Consider the following 20336-nt stretch of genomic DNA (forward strand, 5'->3'; position numbering starts at 1 on the left):
TAACTATATATCATTTTTTGCATGTGTATTTATAAGGATTATAACTCATATAACATTTTTTTGCAACTATAAATACTTATATTATTAGAACAACTTGAACTTAATTTGGTCGTAACTCGATATATAACCATTTTGTTGTATTTAAGTTATGTATTGTAGAACAACTTGAACATAATTTGGTCACTTTTAAAAAAGTAGAAACTCTCTCTATGACATTCTTTACACATAAGCCACTTATTTTTTTTTACACTTAATACGTGAATATTCAACATTGATGATAAAATGTGGCCTAAAAACACGTTCCATACGACAAATCAACAAAGTCGATACCATTAAGAGAACTTTATTGATTTGTCGTATGGAACGTATTTCTAAGCCACATATTAAATTTATTATTGAATTTTCAGGTTTAGATGTAAAAAAGTAACTTAGGTTTAAAGAATGACAATTAAGAGAGTTTTTATTTTTTAGAAGGTAAGTTCAAGTTGTTTACAATGGTTATAAAAATACATGTTAAATACCATTAATAGATTTTTTATTGACTTGTCGTAAGGAGCTTGTTTTAGGCCACATAATGTGTACAATGGAGCTCTATTTATGAATAAAGCATCCGATAAACCTTGATTTTCTGAAGCGTCTTTCAATTGTGAGAGACTCTTCGATAAACTGTATTTTTTATGGTAATTTTTTTACACAAAAGACCTGTAAATTCAACAATGAAATAGCATGTGATCTAGAAATATATGTTCCTGCGATAAATCTACAAAGTCCTTTTATGTTTTACAAGATATAGATAATATACTTATGATTTTAGTTATTATATTTATCGAAGAAAATCACAAAAAAAAAACTAAATAATGATAATGTAGTTTCAACCGATATAAATAATTGAATAACTAAAGATAATGTTTATATGATAAAATAGATTTTTTTTAATCAACCCTATATTTATTTAGCTAATCTAATAATAATTTTGAAGTCAATCCAGAAATTGATAACGTTAAAACCTAAAGTAGGGTTTCAATTTATTCCGCTGGCTGTTCATGGTCCTTATTTACCTCGACCCTAGTTGCGACCTGTGTTTATGAAACCCGCGAAGTGGAGTTCAACAGGCGGGAAACCCTCTTTTGAATCTACAGCAATCCCCCACTGTTTTCAAAACCCTAATTCCACTTCCACCCACTGTTTCTCTTCATCCTGTATAAAATAGCTGTTTTTTCGTCGAGTCTCAGTAATTAATTTTTTTTTATGGCGACAACGATTACAAAGAACAGCAATCCTGTTGATGCCAAAGAGGATAGTGAAATCGACGACAGGGCGATGGATGTCGAGGCTGCTGTTGATGACCAGGAACGATGTCGCGTTGGTGGTGTTGTTGACTGTGAACCTTCGTCTTTGCCTTCTTCTCATACACTGTCTCTCAACCACGAAAAAGTAGTAGAAACCAATATTATGTCTTTATGTCCGGCGACAACGATTACAAAGAACGGGAATCTTGTTGTGGCCGAAGATGGTGGAAACGTCAATGACTTGTTGATGGATATTGAGGATGCTGTTGATGATCAAGAACGATGTTGTGCCGGTGTTGATGTTAGCGGTGTACCTTCGTCTTTGCCTTCTTCTCACACACTGCCTCTCAATCACGAAAAAGTAGAACTTAATACTATTTCTTCATGTTCTGATGTTGAACATAGCACGAAGGGACTCTTGGCTGAAGGGATAGAAAACCAAGAAACAAAAACGGAACGATCTGATTCCATTAATGGTGATGGGGGTGAAGAACAAAACGGTATTTATGAATCTGAGCGGAAAGTGGGTCTTCGGAAGAAGAGAGGTTGGCCAAGAGGTAGGAAAAGAGGTCCGAAAAGGGACAACGAGAACAGTAATACTGCTACTAAATCTCAAGAGAAGAACATTAAACCACGTGGTCGTCCCAAGCAGGCTGTTACTACGGAAGACGTAAGGAAGATGACGAGTGGTGTTGTGAAGTCAAGTGATGATGATAACAAGTCCCCAGAAGAAACAGAAGAAGTTATGGTTGATGCTCAAATTGTTCTTGCTGCTCCTGATCGAGAGGAAAATGTTACCACCGAAATAGTAAACAACAAAGAGGACAAAATAGATAGCGGGAGGCCCAAAAGAAGTAGCACGAAAAACAAAATTAACTATGCAATTTTCGAATATGATTTTGATGATGAAGAGGATGTAAGGAAGAAGATACACCAGCTATCTTTTCCAAAGAAAAAAAAGAGCGGTGAAGAGGAACAAGATAAAGATAATGGTGATGGACGTTTAGAACAAAATGGGGGTACTAAATCTGAAGCAGAGGGGAAGGAGGGTGTTCAGAATAAAGGCAGGAAAAGAGGTCGGAAAGCGAAGAATGAGAACACTGGTATTGCTACTAAATCTCCAGAGAAGAAGATTAAACCACGTAAGAAACTCTGTGTTTCTGCAAAAGAAGCAAGGGAGATGACTAGTGGTGTTGTGAGGTCAAGTGATGATGGGAACAAGTCATCAGAAGAAACAGAAGAAGGTATGGTTGATGCTGAAACTGCAATTGCTACTTCTGATAGAGAGGGAAACGTTACCAATGAAGTAATAATAAACAGTAAAGATGTAAAAGAAGAGAGTGGGAGGCCCCAAAGACGTACTAGGAAGGTTGATATCAGTTATGGTGAGATTTTGAAACTAAATAAGGGAAGCCAGAAAGCTTCTAAGAAAGAAAATACGAGTGAAGGGGAACAAGATAAGAGAACCCAAAAAGCTTCAAGCTCAGGCAAGAAGGATGGTTCAGGGCCAAAGTGGTATGCAAAGCACAAGGTTCCAGATGAAAATGTAACACATTCTGTGTCCCTGGTTTCCCTCTTTCTCAATTTGAATAAATCTGCTTGATTTCTCTTGCACAGATCTGATCAAACATCATCTCTCTCTTTTTTTCCATTCATTGGCAGGGAAATCTAGTTCTCGTACCATCAGTAATGTGTCATCAGTGTCAAAGGAACGACAAGGGACGAGTTGTTAGGTGCCAGAAATGCACTACAAAGCGTTACTGTGTGCCTTGCATGACAAGATGGTATGATTGGTCAATAATTTTCTTCCTTTTTAGTTAAGCAAATGTATTGAATGCCTGTTTTTGCAATGTTCAATTTAGTTGACTTGTTACATAACCTTAGCTGTTTAGACCTGTCTCAATGCATATGAGTTGCTAGATCCTTGTTGGTGCAAGGAGTAGTCATCATTGACCTCTGTGACCATGTATGTTGAATTTGTATTATGCTTTCAATCCATAGCATACTAACTTGATGTCTAATTGTAGAATTTTTTGTCTTATACAGATTGGTTATCCATACATATACCCTGTCATTGCCTCCTAATTGTTGCATATGTGCTTGGAACCATCTATATTGCCTTAAAACTATGATGTCATCTGGAAGCTTGGTTAATAATGTAATTGATACTTGATTTTCTTTTACATCCTTCTCATCTTATTCTCTCTGTTTACCCTGTCTTGTAGGTATCCTAATATGACAGAGGAAATGTTTGCTGAGTGTTGCCCTGTTTGCTTAGACAAGTGCAACTGTAAATCTTGCTTGCGTGATGTGCGCCCTAAAGTTGGTTCCTGCAGCTTTATCTTTTGTTATGGAACTTGTTTTTGTTCTTACTCTTAGGCAAAAAAAAATGCAATACTTAATCTGTTGGTGGTTTTTTTCAGGTTAAAGATAAGATCAATTTCAAACCTAATGATGATCAGAAAATCCGGTATTCTGTTTATATCCTACATGTGCTTCTTCCATTCTTGAAGCGTCTCAATGAGGAGCACATAAAGGAGAAAGCGATTGAGTCTGAAATTCGAGGTATTTTTTTTATTATTATTCATCATGGGAGTCACTCTGTAGCTAATCTAAATAAGTACTGCCACATATATGAATCCTGACTTATGATGATTACTGGTTCATTCTTATGAAAATTAGGGTTGAGTTAACTGAATTCTTTGTAATTGTTTCTTGGTTTCCTTTTGAAATTGAGTAAAATCATGTGAAAATGGTCTCTTGTCTATTCTTCTTACCCGATTGTTTTTTCTTGGTTGGAATGGTGATACTATGAGTTTTTTCACTCAAAGTGTGTTCTCAAAGGATAAGCATCAATCAGGCATACTTTATGTAGGTTTTCCTAAATTTTTCCTTTTTGGGCAGGTTGTTTTTTATCAGAGCTACATTTGAAGAAGGCAAAGTGCAGTCAAGATGAGCGAATGTACTGGTATGTCATTTTAATGATTGTTCAAGCATTTGAGAATGTTGATTTATAATGATTTCCTATTTTGGTTGTCCCACGATGTATGCAGTGACTGCTGTAAAACATCAATTTTTGACTTGCATAGAAGCTGCCCTTCTTGTCAATATGACCTCTGCCTTCAATGTTGCTGGGAATTGCGAGATGGCAACCCTAAGGGAAACACAGAAGAGGTTATCCTTGAATTTAAAGATCCAGGTCTAGATTACTTACATGGGGGGAAGGAGTCTGTTGGTGAGTCTAAGAACAAGAGGGATACAAGGAATGTGGTCAGTAATTTTGTGAATGCTGCACCAAAGGAAAAGCAAAGTCATGAATGGAAGTCTTTGGATGATGGCAGAATCTCTTGTCCTCCAGAAAGTATGGGTGGTTGTGGTTGTGGGATTTTAGAGTTGATGCACATAAAGCCACTGGATACTGTTTCAAAATTGTTGGAGAAAGCACAAGAGCTCTTAAAGATGCACAAACTGGAGGAAGATATGAGGGATATGCCTGAGAAATGGTGCACATGCTCTTCAAATGGTGGTGATCAGCAGTTACGAAAAGCTGCTTCTCGTGAAAATTCAAATGACAATTACTTGTATTGCCCACGTGCTATTGACATTAAACCTGGAGATTTAAAGCATTTTCAGTGGCATTGGTCAAAAGGGGAGCCTGTAATTGTCAGCAATGCTCTTGAAACTACACTCGGGTTGAGCTGGGAACCCATGGTTATGTGGCGTGCTTTTCGCCAGATTTCAAATCTCAATCATGATCAGCTCTTGGATGTAGCTGCTCTTAATTGTTTGGATTGGTGTGAGGTATGTTAAGTATTTCTCTCTATCACAACCTTACTTTTTTTTTTCCCTTGTATACAATATACGTAATCAAGTTTTCTCATGATATGCAGGTTGATATAAATGTTCGTAACTTTTTTAATTGGTATACGGAAGGTCAATATGATGAAGTTGGGTGGCCTAAGATCCTAAAGTTGAAAGATTGGCCTCCATCAAGTTTATTTGATGAACGGTTGCCACGTCATGGTGTTGAGTTTATCACTTGCTTACCCTTCAAGGAATACACACATCCACGTGATGGATACCTTAATCTTGCAGTGAAGTTGCCTCCAAAATCTTGTAAGCCAGACATGGGTCCTAAAACATATATAGCTTATGGTGTTCATCAAGAACTGGGACGTGGAGACTCTGTCACTAAACTTCATTGTGACATGTCTGATGCGGTATGCTTCTTCTATTTGGTCATGCCAGATTCTTCTGCTTGAATTTTCCGGTTCTGCCCCTAGGGTTTCAGATTGTTTGCAGAAACTGGTGCGGGTTCTAGTCTCAGCAGCCACAGTGTGGGAGATTCGATTCCAATGTGGATTGGGCTCTTTGTGGGTGCTGGGCTTTTCTGAAGATTTAACTTGTAAAGTCAGATTTTCTTATGAAGAATAATTTCAAAGAGATATATTAATTATATTCTCTATTTTGCACACCTAACCTGCTTTGGATTTTATATATTTTCATTCCTGAATATGTATTCTGGTGACATGCAGGTGAATGTGTTGACTCATACTGCAGATGTGACCCCTGACCTTGAACATCGTAAATTGATAAAGGAGTTGAAGAAGCTGCACAAGGCTCAGGATGATAAGGAACTATTTGGACTGGCAGTGAGGACACAGCCTGATGTTGATAACACGAAAGCTACTACTGAGAAATTAAATAAATTGAAAGAAAAAAGAAGGCGCCTAGTTAAAAAACTTGCTGAATCTAAAGTTGGAAAAAACACGAGTGATGACAATGTGGAAGAAACAAGCGACCATGTTAACAGTGGAGGCAAGCGAAAAAGTGGGCATGAAACAGATTCTTGTCTTGGGACAAGTACTAGTGATCAATCAGATGAATGTGCATTGAAGGTGGAAAGTTGTGAAGAAGCTGTGTCTGACACTGGGAAGAGAAAAGCTTCCATGAAAAAGGATGAGGGACAAAGTGGAAATAAAGGATCTAAAAAGAGGGGCAGGAAAGAAGTGATATCCTCTGATAGTAAAGAAAATAGCAATAATGAGGAAACAGAAGCTCTTGAAGAAGTTGATAACCTTGATGATATTTCAGGTAGTTGTGTGGATGGATTTGATTTGGGAGATGGAGGTGCTCTGTGGGACATATTTAGGAGGGAAGATTCGCCTAAACTTGAGGAATATCTCAGAAAACACTTTAAAGAGTTTAGACATATCTTTTGTCGACCAGTGGAGCAGGTAGTCCTTAGTACTTTTAGTTGAAATTCCTGTATGTGTAGCATTACGTTCCTAAATAATAATCTCTTAAACTGTTCCATTGTGTTTTATTTGGTCCAGGTTATCCACCCAATTCATGACCAAACATTTTACTTAACCATGGAACATAAAAGGAAGCTTAAGGAAGAGTTTGGTTAGTGTTACATCTGCAAGGCCCTGTATCAGATTTCACTGTTATAAAATTTCTGAATTGTGCTTAATGTTTTTGGTTGTCATCAGGAATTGAAGCATGGACTTTTGTCCAGAAGCTTGGAGATGCTGTATTTATACCTGCTGGTTGTGCCCATCAAGTTAGAAATTTGAAGGTTAGTAACTTAACTACTAGTTCTTAGATTCTCTCTCATTATCTTGCCCCTTCAAATATATCAAATGGAATTTGGAAATTAACAAACCATATGACAACCTATGTGGAACTTCACTCTCCTCCAGCAAAGAGATTACATCCAATATAAATTGTAAAGTGACATTTTTTCCCACCTACTGTCAATACTACCAAATGCTGGGTAGCTGATGCCTCTTTAATGAATTATGTTCAATAAACGTTCACTTGTCTTGCTTCAGCATGTTTAACAATTGTGTATCATTCTAAAAATGTTGTCTTGATTGCTATTGTTTTGTTGTACTTGTCTTTGTCTCTCAATTTATCAGTTTATTAAGTGTGTAATTACGTTTTTTTCAGTCATGTATAAAAGTTGCACTGGACTTTGTTTCTCCTGAAAATGTTGGTGAATGCATCCAATTGACAGAGGATTTCCGTGTTCTTCCTCAAAATCATAGGGCTAAAGAAGATAAGTTGGAGGTAAACAATCTCTTTGTTATATTCTGCAATATTAAATCTTTCATTAAGCATGAGTTCTAAAGTCCCTCTTCAAACCTGGCTGCATACTTGATGCGAGTGTTATAGTTAGCAATTTTATCTCATTTCACAATAAATTTGGATTATATGCTTACATATATTGGATCAAAATGGCAAATTTTGAAAAATAGCAAAAAGGGTAATTTGTTGAATCAATGCACATGTGTTAGCTAGCTAATATGTCAGTTAATCATTTCTAACTACCAGGGGTAGTTTCGTCATTTTCTATTTTCTAGTTCGTTACAAGTCAGTTAGAAGTTCTGTTGTGTAATATTATTCTTTGTACATATATGTAAGTTCAGTAGTAGTTCAAAGAAGTGAATAATAAGAAAAACTCTTTTCAATCATCTTTTCTCTTTCGAATCAATCTTTGAACATGAACAACATGTGTGTTCAAACTCCTACATATTTTTAATAAATGACCAGATTATTATTTTGAGTTAAGTGCAATAAATAGCAATGTACTTCCGCTGATTTGTTTATTTAGGGATCCTACTTTCATGTATTTCTATAACATTGTACTTTGTAAAAATGAGAGCTTCTGTTTCTAATCTTGCATATAACCCTAGTTTATTAACAATGAGATAATCTTAGATGTTCATAATATTATTAGCTCCATTAATTTTACAATTAATTTGTTATAAATTATTAAAGTTGTACAAATGGTTGATGCTGCTGCTAATTAATTAATTTCAGGTGAAGAAAATGGCACTTCATGCAGTGGAGGCAGCTGTAATGGACTTGGAAAAACTCATCCCCAAGTAAGTTCAAACCATTTCTAAAGCCATCTTCAATCCTAACTTCAAATAATACACAAATGTTATGTAATATTAGCATCAAATGTTTTTTCACCCCAACCACATGAAAAATCATATCCTGAAAACTTTAGTAATAGTTAAACTTTTTTTTTTTACTTAATTTCATTTGCTTTACAGATATTTACTATAATTATGGACCAAAGTTTAAACAAGTTTTCAATTTTTGTCCATTTGATGTATGAGTTTGACTTAACAGTTGGTTTTGTGGGAATCCTGTTTCAGAGAGGAATCTAAACCTGAATCTGAAACTGAGGAATAGGTGGATGCAACACACAAGGGAGAGAATTGTTCAGGTTCCACTTTCTGTAGTATATAAATTTAATTTAATTTAATAGATTTTGTCAAGTCTTAAACTGAGGCCAAGCATATGCTTCCAAGAAACTCTTTCAAACTGTAACTGTCACTTATTAACTGATCATGTAACAGTTTGTTTTTGGGCTCGTCTTTGAGCATGAGTTGTGGGAAATGTAGGTTTTGTGTTTTTGAGTTGTGTTGGGCCTTTGGATTTATGTTACTTTGTACATGTCGATCGTGTGTTTAAAGAGGGATTATTGCTTAAAAACTGGTTTTTAGTTAAGCTTTTAATGTGAATTTATAGAGTTAATCAGCTCGTAAGCTATTTATGAGTGTGTTTTCAACTTAATGCGAAAAAAATGGTTTAAGAGGAAAAACAAAGAGAAATTAAAAACTAGGAGTCCAGGTATGATAAGTTTTTTTTGCTATGAATGATACTAATGAAAGTACTTATATTTCATCTAGGAAGAATTTGACTTGCACTCATTGCAAGAAACTTGGTCACACAAAGTCTTAATGTTATAGACATCATAGACTTCACACTAGGGATGAGCAAAATAACTGTTGGAATTGAAGCGGAACTGGAACCGCATGCGAATTGATTATGCAATTCGGTTTGGTTTTTGGTCGCCCAAAACCTGAAAATCGGTTTCGGTTTCAGTTATTGTGTGTATGGAGTTCTTGGGTATCGATATTTTCGGTGCTTGGGTGAAGGGTTGATTAAGCCCGTAAGGGGAACAAAAAGTGCCCGGATTCCCGCTTCTGTCGATAAATCCGTAAGACACTCAAGTAAGTTTTCAAGTTTTTCATAACATTTAAGTTTTATCAATTTTGTTTAACTATGTTTTATGTTTATGTCTAATGTCTATTCATTCTTGGAATAGAATATAGCATTCAAGTTGACTTTGTTCAAGTTTTATGATGCCTATTCATTCATGAAGATTAGGGGTGAGCATGGATAGCGGGTACCTGTTTTTGGAACTGGAACCGCCTCGAACAGTGGGTTTTGGAACCGGAACCGAGGTCACTAGCTAGTTCCTAAAAGTGGGAACCGCCAAAGACGGGTTTTGGTTTTGTTTCCATCTTTTAGGAACCGTTACCCTTTGGACCCGGTTCCAAAATATTAAAATTTAAAAATACTTGATACTTAAACAAATTGGTCTTAACAACGTTGATGACTAAGACAATTTTTAGGAGGATCTAATTGGATATTGGAGGTAACATTCTAATTAGTCATATTTGCAACTTTTTTTTTTCCAAAACAAACGGTCTAATGTGAATGTGTATGTCTGAAAATAAAACAATTTGAACATAAGTGATGATAATATCTTTTGCAAAGATATCATGTTAAATAACATTAATAGGTTGATGGTAAGAACATGAATTTTGGTTTATGACTTATATTTAGCAGCTTGGATTATCTTTTAAAACAATTATTTTTGTTGTTTGTAACTTGTATCGTAATGAACTAGTTATAGTATTTACTTTTTCTTTCAATGAAGAATCATTTTGTATTAACGAATCTAAAAATATGACGTAAGGGTGTTACTCGGTCCTGGAGCTTGGAGCTAGAACCACTAGTCTGGTTCTGGTTCTGATTCTAACTTCATAGGAACCGCTTGTTCCGTTTCCAACAAAATGAGGCGAGTACCCGCCTATGTTCATCCCTAATGGAGATTGTATATCATTCATGTTAATGATTGGAATTTTAACGTGTTTTAGGATGATGATGATGATGTATTTTTGTTGAAAACACACAAAAAGAAGACAATGTGCAACAAACTACAAGCTAAGGAAGGGAAATAGTGGTTTGATTGTTGGAAATCCTTTGATGCGTTCTTCATTAAAGACGATGAAGGAGATGAATAAGTATGGAAAATGCAAGATTTCCTCCGTGACTATCAAAGTAAACATGTGGATGAACGGTACAACCTAGTTTAAGAAAACTTTTTAATAGCTGCAAAAAAGGAAATCCATATAGTGTGAAAATGAAGTCTTAGACCATCACCAACCCAATTCCATTTTCCCCCCCATAAATGGAGTAAAAAATGGGGTAAATTTTGGTTCATCTCCAACCCAACTTCATTTTTTACCCAATTTTTACCCCCAAAAAATATATTCCATTCTTATAACTTATACAAATTATCAAACACACCCCTTCTATTAATTTGATTTTAACAAATATATAATCTTTATTTTTTTCATTACTTTAATATTAAATAAATAAGATTATATTTATAATACGTAATTATAAGTTTTTGTAAAATACATTGTGTTTTAAAATTTCAAGATGTATTTAAATTTTAATATGAATTTGATAAACAAAAAACAAACTTTATATTTATAATTAATTAATATAATTTAATATACAACACAATATTATAAGTATAAAATATTACATTTAAATAATAATTAGTAGATAAAAAAACCAGAAATGTATAAATATATAAAACGAGGGACTAAAACCGACAACTCAAAGTTCATTCCCATTTTGGGGGAAATGACCAGTATAACGCCATATTTGGTGTTATACTATTCATTTCCCCCACAATGGGTGAATAAATGGGGTAGGGTTGGGGAAAAAATGGGAGAAAAATTGAAGAATGAGAGTGGGTTGGAGATGCTCTTAGCGCACTTAAAAGGAAGGTTGTTTTGTTATTGCGACAAAAGATTTTGCAAATTACTATGTTGATGAAAGAAATAAGTTGATTAATTTCTTTAAGTAGTCCGCTTTATATATGTACATGTGACCATAGAAACTTCGATTGGCTCGTGTCAAAGGGTTCATTATATGGTAATCATGAACACTTTATCGATGAAGTTTTGGCGAGCATTTCCATATATGGCATATGACTCATATTCTCTCTTCGTATGACTCATCAATGCAGAATTGAAAACCAAAAATGGGTAAACATGGGAATTGAAAAACCAAACCAAAAGGAGCTATGGTTAAACAATGTTGAGATAAAACTGGCAGCCCTGTAATAGTCCTTGTTTAGAGCTATGGAACTTAGTCGTTTCTTAATTGATTCAATTGTTTTTTTTAGCCAAAATAGGGAGTTACAACCTAGGAAAAAAACAGTTCATTCTAAGTTCGTATGAGGAGTTTTAAAGTTGGATAAAACTTATAAAGAATGTTGAGAAAAAAATTGACAGCCCTAACAGCCCCTGTTTAGAGCTATGTAACTTAGCCATTTTTTAACCGATTCAATTGTTTTTTTAGCCAAGATTGTAGCCAAAATAGAGGGCTACAAGCTGGGAAAAAACCCAGCTGATTCTGAGTTTGTATGAAGGAGTTATGGTCGTTCAAAGTTGATATAAATTATAAAGAATGTTGAGAAAAAACTAGCAGCCCTGATATCTCCTAATTAGAGCTATGTAACCTAGCCATTTCTTAACCGATTCAATTGTTTTTTTACCAAAATTGTAGAAAAAACAGAGGGCTACAACCTGGGAAAAATCAACTAATTTTGAGCTCGTATGAAAAAGTTACGTCCGTTCAAAGTTGTGCAAAAATAAAAATAAAAAATAAAAAAAAAACTCTCAAATCAAAAAACCAAAAATCATGACTTATTGGAACCAAACAATTAATGGGCTGTTTGTTTGACCTCTTAATGATCCCAAAAATCATTTAGATCAGAGCGTTTGGATCAAACTATTTAAGCCTCTTAATCAACCAGATATTAAAAAAAATGTCTTATTCGGTCAGATATCAAGATATCATAGGGACTCTGGATGAAACTTTTTCCTTTGATGCCCTTACACTAATCGTCTGGCTCTTTTTTTCTTCCTTCTACTTCAGCGAACAACAAAAATGTGCCTCCTCACCTTCATCCATCGATCTCAGCTTGCAATCGGATCGTCCTACAACATCGGTTTGCCTCCACTTGTGCTACCTCCCCCTCTTTGCTGGTAAGTTCTTCCAATCATTGGAGCGAATTTTACAGAGTTTTTCTCTCTTAAATTTGTTTTTGGAAATGAAATAATAATGTGTTTTGTTATTATTATGTTCTTAATGTCTTGCTATGTTGGCTGATCAATTTGTTTTTGGGTGAATGATCTGTGTGAAATCTAATTGAGTTGTAAGCATATTGAGCGTGCTTATGGAGTTTTGAAGGCGAGATTTTCAATCCTAAAGCAAATGGCTCCTTATCCTTTTCCAGTACAAAGAGACATCGTGCTTGCTTCTTTTGCAACCCATAATTTTATAAGGAAATGTAATATTCGTGATCAATTATTTATGGACTTTGAAGAGGACACTATGTTTATTGTTGACGTAGGTGGAGGAAGTGATGATCAAAGCGTACACGACATTCAATGGGGTAACCAAGACAATGAATATATGGCTAATTTGCGTAACCAAATTGCTAATCAATTACTTTAAAGTTGTATGCTGAAGATTATGTTTAATTTGGATTTTATATGAAGTTTTGTATTTTATTTATAATTATTTACAAATTCAATATCATTCATCACAGTTGTTCAGTCCAACTAAACAATAACAAATAGTTCAGAAGGTTAAAATTGTCATTTTCACCATTAAGAGAAAGATATTTAGATGTCTGAGCAAACATCAAATTATCATTCAAATACAGATTCATACAGAGCCTCTACATCATCCAGATATGAATAATCCAGATGCTACAAAACAATCCCAAATTTGGTGTGAAATGTTTACAAAAGTTTCCAACTTTATCCATTAGAATTGTTCCAACCAACAAGATCTAGTATTTAAGTTTCAAAGGGACCAAAATGCATCTTTTTCAACTTAATAAACTAAATCCAAGTATCTAACCTTCAAATATGAATCAAGATGTTTAGATGGATAAAGTTTTCAACTTTATCCATAGCAAGGTCATAAACATTGAAGATCTAAACTGTATGCTCTTAAAGTGACCAAAAACTTATAACACCCAAAACTAGCTAGATCTAACATTTTCATCATCAAGATTTAAACTTTATACCTAAAAAAAAGAGATCAATGTGAACAAGGTTTGAATCTACAAACTCCAATGCGACCAACGCTTCTTCAATGAGTTCATTCTTCTCCAAGGTGCACCAAGAACACTCAAAAACACATTCTTTTTGCTCACAATGTCTAAACCAGAGTTAGGGTTTCAAGGGAAGGTGTTGGAGAGGTGGAGGCTAAGAATGAAATGAGTTTTAGGAAGTTAAGGAGCTTAAATAGGGCTCAAACCATGAAAATAGGGTTTGGGTACTGAGCGTGTATACCCAACATACTCCCCGTACGAGGTACGCCCAGGGTACATGGCTAACCCAAAAATCGTCATAACTTCAAACAGCCGTAAGTTATTTGTTTCAACTATGTTTTCGATGTTCGTTATATCTAGGAAAGGCATTGAGGAGCTCTACAACCCCATCGAATAGAAATCCATATTTCATGCAAGAACCTGACCTATGACTTTTCCGTTCTACCATTCAGTCCAAAACACAATTTAAAGGTTTATATCTCATAACCATCAATGCCTCCTTCCAAAAGGTCTAAACATTACCTCCTTAAGGCCCAAAGCCTTTACACAACGACTTCCTGCCCACAGCCTTAAATAAGAAATGACGGGAAACATGATGTTACATAAGTACCAAGTAGTTGAGTGTTATATGAAAATGATGAGTTTTATCTAGTAGATACATGAAGTACTAGTCTTTTCCAGGCTTACTTTTCATATAAGAGGAGCAGTTACTCTTCCAGTGTCCAGTTTCTCCACAAATGAAAAATGGTTCATCTATGTGGGCATTCTTGGATTTCTTGGGGTTAAAGATATTCGCTCCATAAACAAATATCATTGTATTTATTGGAATATTGTTTAAACTCTTATATAGGTCTGTCGAAAATACTCGTTACCCGAATTACCCGCCCCAGTTAGTCCCAAATCCTAATTCCCCTCGTTTTATTTTCTCTATGTTAAAAGAAAACCCCCGTTCGCAGGTCCGCTCGTCATTGTTCGTCACCGGTCAATTAGGTTCAGCTAATCATTGACACCTCCTCGCCGGGTCATCGGGTGTTCGGGTGCACTTTAGATACAATAAGCGTCTTTAGTTAATCGTTCCCTGTTATGATTTCAGAATGAATTCAGATTTTCATATATTAACATTGGATAATTACTATGTCTACAATTCATGTTTTATCTATACATTTTGCTATGTCTACAAGATATGTTTTGCAAATTTCCATATATTAACATTGGATAATTGCTATTGTTTTGTCAATTTGGATGATACTAAAATGCCAGATGACGATTACTCATTGGAATCTTTTTCATATATAACTTGGGCATGAATTAGAAAACCAACATATTATTACCCCAACAACGAAACAACAGTAACCATAATCCTACAACTTTAAAATACGACTTTTAGCACTACAAAGCCACTATTACCCCAACAACGAAACAACAATAACCATAATCCTACAACTTTAAAATACGACTTTTATCACTACAAAGCCACTAGCAGCATCAAAAATCACCTGCTTTTTATACTAAAAAAGTCTACTTCATGAATCATCATCATTGCTGTAAATATGCTATTTGTTATTCTAGATTTATCTAATGGTCAAGTATACTTAACTGTCCAGGTTCTTATTCATGTGGTGTAAATATGTTATTTGTTTTGCTCATCTTGGCATGAGTTTCTAATAAAATTCTCATTTGACTATTTGAGTTAAAGTTTGTTGCTAATGTTATTTACTGTTTGCTGCCAAAAGTTGCTCAACAAGTCTCATATTTGCTAAAGTTTTGGTACGATACACCTCTATTTCAAGTCATGATTTGTCCAAAGTTCCTAAACAAGTCTCGTCTTCCAAAATGTTTTTTGACTTTATTGTTAATTAGTGTTCTAGCTCATTGGTGATTATAGGTGCACTTTTCTCTCTATATCTACCTATGTTTTAGTTTGGTGTTGTTATTCTTATTGTGATCTTTTGTACTTTGTAAGTTCTCCATTGGTTATTTTATTTGTATAATATTTCATCGACGTTAAAAAAGACAAATTGTCAAATAGGAACCGGTAAGTTGAAACGAAAGTTTATTTCATGTTTTGTCCTCATTTTCTTGAGTATTATTTGTTTAATTCTTTGCTTGAAAGTTGAAACGAACACTTATTTCAGACTTTTAATTAATTAGTGATGTTCCTGACTGTTGATTTATAAATGCTTGTTCTATAATTATGCCATGTTTTATAAATGTTTGTTCTATAATTGATAGTTTGTCATGTTATTATCACATAGACACAATCTTGAAACACTAGCTAGTTTGTCATGAACCCTTTTAATGGATATTTACTTTGAAATTAACATCTTTTCTGTTTGTTTGTTTTTCTGTTTTTTTTCCTGATTTTTATGCTTTTAATAGTTTTTCTGTTTTTTTTTTCGTGATTTTTATGTTTTTAACAGTTTTCTGTTTTTTTTTTTTTTTTTTTTTTTTTTTTTTTTTTCTATTTTAGATGTCAAAAACAGATTATTATATTGAAGTGGAAGATGAAACAATTGAAGTTGAAAACCCAACCAATGATCAAGTTCCACAAAAAAAGGAAAAAAAAACACTAAAGAATCAACCAAGATCAAAAGTTTGGAAAGAATTTTGAAAGGTATAAGGACAAAAAGGGTGTTCAAAGATGCAAATGTAAGCATGGTGATGGTGGGAATTACAAGTGCGAATCAGATGGTTATGAGACCAAAAATCTAGGTTATCATTTAACTAAATGTAAAGCTTACTTGGCTAAACTTAGTGGTTGCGAAAAACAACTAGCTTTCCAGTATGGTGATGAAATCAAATTGTCAACTTGGAAATTTGATCAAAATGAGAGTTGTAAGGCTTTAGCCCACATGTTGGTAGTTGACGAACTTCATTTTAGATTTGTAGAAGGTGCGGGCTTTATGCATTACAATAGTGTTACTCAACTTGTTTAAAGTTCCATGTAAAAGTACAAGCACAACAGATGTCTACCAATTGTTTGTAGGCGAAAAATATAAAATTGTGACTTTATTAAAGAAAACGTTGGTAGAGTATGTTTGACCACCGATACGTGGACTTCTAAACAACAATCATGTTATATGTGTCTCACCGCCCACTTTATTGATAACGAATGGAAATTGAAAACAAAAGTGTTGTGTTTTTCTTCTCAAGAGAGTCACCGTGGGGTTAATATTGGAAAAATGGTTGAGAAATGTTTAATGGAGTGAGAAATAGAAAATGTTTTCACAATTTTTGTTGACAATGCACGTACGAATGATGTGGCAATTGACTTCTTGAAAAAAAAAAGTTTTCAAAACTCCAACAGGTATCTTCTAAATGGGAAGTGGATGCACATTCGATGTATTGCCCACATTTTAAATTTAGTGGTACAAGATGACATAAAAAAGTTGATAAGACGACTAAGATAGTTCAATGGGTGGTTAAATGGATTAGGCAATCGCCTTCTATAATTCATAGGTTTACCGTGTTTTCTAAGTTGGCTAATCCTAGTATAACAAAACACTTGAAGATAGATGTGCCAACAAGATGGAACTTTACTTACCATATGTTGGAAATTGCCCAAGCTTACGAAAAAACTTTTGAGATATATGATCTTGAGAAATTTGATTTCGGTACAAAATTGAAAAGGCGGGTTTGTCGATACATTCATTTTCGATTGGGAAAGGGTTAAGAATGTATGTCATTTTTTAAAACCTTTTCATGATGTTACTTTGAGGATTTTCAGGACACCATGTGACATCAAATACGTGCATTGAAGATATATATTCCATTCATACGCTCTTGGATGATACTATTTCCGATTCTAATCTTTGTGATATTGCATTGGCCATGAAAACAGAGTTTGATAAGTATTTTGGCGACATAGAAAAAATGAATTTATTGCTCTACTTTGCTTTGATTCTTGATCCGAGGAACAAAGTAAAGTATTTGATTATACTACTTGATGATCGTTATGGAGAAAAGGGGGTGGAGGCAAAAAAAAATATCATGGATTCTATGTATGAATTATATAATGGTTATATTATAATTCATTCTCCTAGTTCTACTTCAAGTACTGTCGAGTCTACACTTCATCATCGATATTAGGGAAATGCCAAAACCTGAATTTTATGGCACCTAACCCCCCATTGAGAAATAAACTAAGAGAAAAGATGAAGACGAACATAGTTGAATCAAATGGGGAGTTAGAAAAGTATTTGCAAAAAAGTGTTGAAGACGATTCAAAAATGTTTAATATTCTGGATTGGTGGAAAGTGAATAGTCTAAGATTCCCGATTCTATCATTGACGACAAGAGATGTGTTCGCCATCCTGTCTCAACGGTGGCTTCGAAATCCGTTTTTAGCACTAGTGGGAGGGTATTAGATCCATTTAGGAGTCCTTCCATCTAAAAGAATGAGTAATAAATCTAGTTTATATATAAACTCTTTTTTGATTCTATCATGAGATTCAACTTTTAAACTAAGATCTCTAAGTATTTGTTTCTTTTAAATCTTATTAGATTAGATTAAATTGTTAAACAATTACTTGATATCTCAAGTATTATTGACTAAAAAATCTCAATGTTCAAAGTTTGAGCACGACATATTTATTTCATTAAATTTATTTTTAGGTGCCATTAAAAAATCGGGTATACCCGAATTTAATTTGGGTCGGGTAACAGGTATTTTTCTTAACATGAAAAACCCGAATTACCCGAAACCCAAAATTTTTACCCGATTAACACCCCTACTGTTATATCATCAGATATACATCTAAATTTTCCAAGACTTTATGGAAGTCAAGAATAACTATTCCTAGTGTTATGTTATAAGCATCTTGAGCATCATAGTGATGCATTTACTAGGTATCATGTTCAAATTTATTGTTCGAAGCAAGTTGTTTAGGACTATGACTTTTAAGTGTATACAATTTCACATCTTTCATGAGATTGTCTCTCAGTACATGAACTCATTCATTGAAGTTGTATCTATTGAATGTTATTGTTTCATCAAACCATTAAAGAAAATGACAGTTCATGGTTATGATAGTAGATTATATATCTACCAATTTTTTAAAAATTTTGCTTGGTATTTTCACTATTTAATTTTTAATAATTAGAACTCTTTTAGTTTCCAAAAACATTAACTATCAATGTCTAGGATCCAAGTTGCAAAACAAATAAATGGTTAGGTGACCTTTATCCCATTCATTTAAATTCAACCCGGTAGATATCGATTATCAATTATATTCTACAACATAACTCCTAGATTTATGGGATCAGTAATAACAAATTTAATTAGACATGTTTGATTTCATCCATGCCTCAAAACTCTCTTGCTTAGGTGACCATTATCACAAAAGATTTTCGATCAAATCATCAAATTTGAAAAACTTGTGTAATCGACTTATAAATTGGTTATAGAAATCACGAAAACACCCCAACAATCAAAAGATAACACTAAGAAAGAGAAAAGAACTCTCTATGTTTTGTCTTCAAAAGGGAAAAGGTTTGCCATAAGGAACGATTTTTACCATTCAAAAATGAAGAACTTGCACTCCAAGAAATAGTATATTGTGTACCTAATAATCCACTATAACGCCTCTAGCCTCTTTTAGACCCGAATCTATTTTTAGATCTTGTTTGGAAAGACAAAATAGCATTGTAGAAATTATATTTTTTATAAGACGTATTTCCACATATGTAATATTAAAATTTATGTGGATATATAACTAATATTTAAATTTTTAAAGAATGGTAAATAGCATAAAAAGACACTAAGTTTACACATAAATTCGAATTTGACACCGTGTTTTTTTTTGTCGATTTTGACACTGTGTTATTGATTTTTTACTAAATGTAACCATATTACCTATTACAGTCGGTCAACCGGTTACCTGCCCTTAATACCTATCCGCGGCATCGTCCATGTCACCCCTTTCCCCTTATTTAACATGTCATCCCCTTTTTATCATCCTACTAAAATCCTTGTCATGCAAAAATAGGACAAATAGTTTCTACCCTCTATAACTTCGAAGAAAGGTGAAAGCTTACGATGAGGAAACCACGACCTAAGATAAGGAGAGCACAACCGTCTGATGAAATGGAAAAGGGACCATATTACTGTTGGAATAGTGTCTAAGGCTGCAACTATATTAGGCAAGTATTTGACCCGGTTGTGCATGGTCCTTTTGGGTTGCCTTCACCATAGCAACTTGATAGGATGATTTATTAAGAGAGAGTAAATATTATTAATATATTATTAGAATAATATAAAGAATAATATATTGTTATTTGATTAATATAAGTCATAGAATTAATTGGAATTAATTTGGTGACTTAAAGAGATTAATTAAATAAAGGGGTATAAACTATCAATTGTTTGATAGTTAAGCTTTAGACTATAAATCCTTATGGATATATAGTGGACGGATTCTAGAAGCTATGATAGCTTCAAAATCGTCCAATGACTTATCTATGGAAAGGATTTGGATAGCCTTAAGAGAAGATTATCCAATTAGGGTTTAGGTTGTAACCCTTAAGAAGTCTACAAGTATAAATAGACCCCGTGGGCAAGGGAAATCGGCACTTCATAAAAAGCATAGAAACCCTGGCCGATTTCCTCCCCTCTCCTCTCTCCTAAATCATCTTTATTGCTATTGGTGTTTGTAAGCCATTAGAGGAGTGACAATTGTGACTCTAGAAGCTCCAAGACAACAAGATCAACAAGGAATTCAAAGGTATGATTCTAGATCTGGTTTATCATTGTTCTTATTCTTAAATAGTCATTAGAAGTCTTGGATTCAAAGCATGTTTAATTAGAAAGCCTA

At 34.1% G+C, this 20336-nt stretch overlaps 1 protein-coding gene across 9 annotated transcripts; it reads left to right on the top strand.

Moving 5' to 3' along the window:
• The first annotated feature begins 1042 nt into the window (after positions 1 to 1042).
• LOC145053274 (lysine-specific demethylase JMJ27-like) lies at positions 1043 to 13010 on the top strand. Of its 9 annotated transcripts, none has more exons than XR_013684413.1 (17): positions 1043 to 2835; positions 2952 to 3073; positions 3515 to 3611; positions 3713 to 3854; positions 4194 to 4257; positions 4343 to 5090; positions 5180 to 5509; positions 5825 to 6526; positions 6626 to 6698; positions 6785 to 6870; positions 7245 to 7364; positions 8118 to 8182; positions 8462 to 8532; positions 8999 to 9322; positions 9418 to 10176; positions 10256 to 12445; positions 12614 to 13010. XR_013684413.1 is itself a non-coding variant. In XM_079001288.1 (13 exons), exons 1-13 carry the CDS (start codon positions 1249 to 1251, stop codon positions 8496 to 8498), a joined length of 4173 nt encoding a protein of 1390 aa, XP_078857414.1. In that variant the 5' UTR covers positions 1043 to 1248; the 3' UTR covers positions 8499 to 8727. The 9 variants fall into 9 exon arrangements, 1 of the variants encoding a protein (XP_078857414.1); XR_013684415.1 differs by lacking the exon at positions 9418 to 10176 and having other exon boundaries at positions 10256 to 10458; positions 11422 to 12445; XR_013684412.1 differs by lacking the exon at positions 9418 to 10176 and having other exon boundaries at positions 10256 to 10458; positions 12336 to 12445.
• The last annotated feature ends 7326 nt before the right edge of the window (positions 13011 to 20336 follow it).

The sequence above is a fragment of the Lactuca serriola genome, chromosome 5 (assembly GCF_051521515.1).
Source record: "Lactuca serriola cultivar US96UC23 chromosome 5, Lser_US96UC23_V15, whole genome shotgun sequence".
Lineage (NCBI taxonomy): Eukaryota > Viridiplantae > Streptophyta > Magnoliopsida > Asterales > Asteraceae > Lactuca > Lactuca serriola.

Excerpts from the sequence above, each read along its gene's own strand:
- LOC145053274 (XM_079001288.1), top strand. The coding sequence starts at position 1,249 with ATGGCGACAACGATTACAAAGAACAGCAATCCTGTTGATGCCAAAGAG. Across the intron at positions 3,855-4,193 it reads GATTGAGTCTGAAATTCGAG|GTTGTTTTTTATCAGAGCTA; the intron begins GTATTTTTTTTA and ends CTTTTTGGGCAG. Across the intron at positions 6,527-6,625 it reads TTTGTCGACCAGTGGAGCAG|GTTATCCACCCAATTCATGA; the intron begins GTAGTCCTTAGT and ends TATTTGGTCCAG.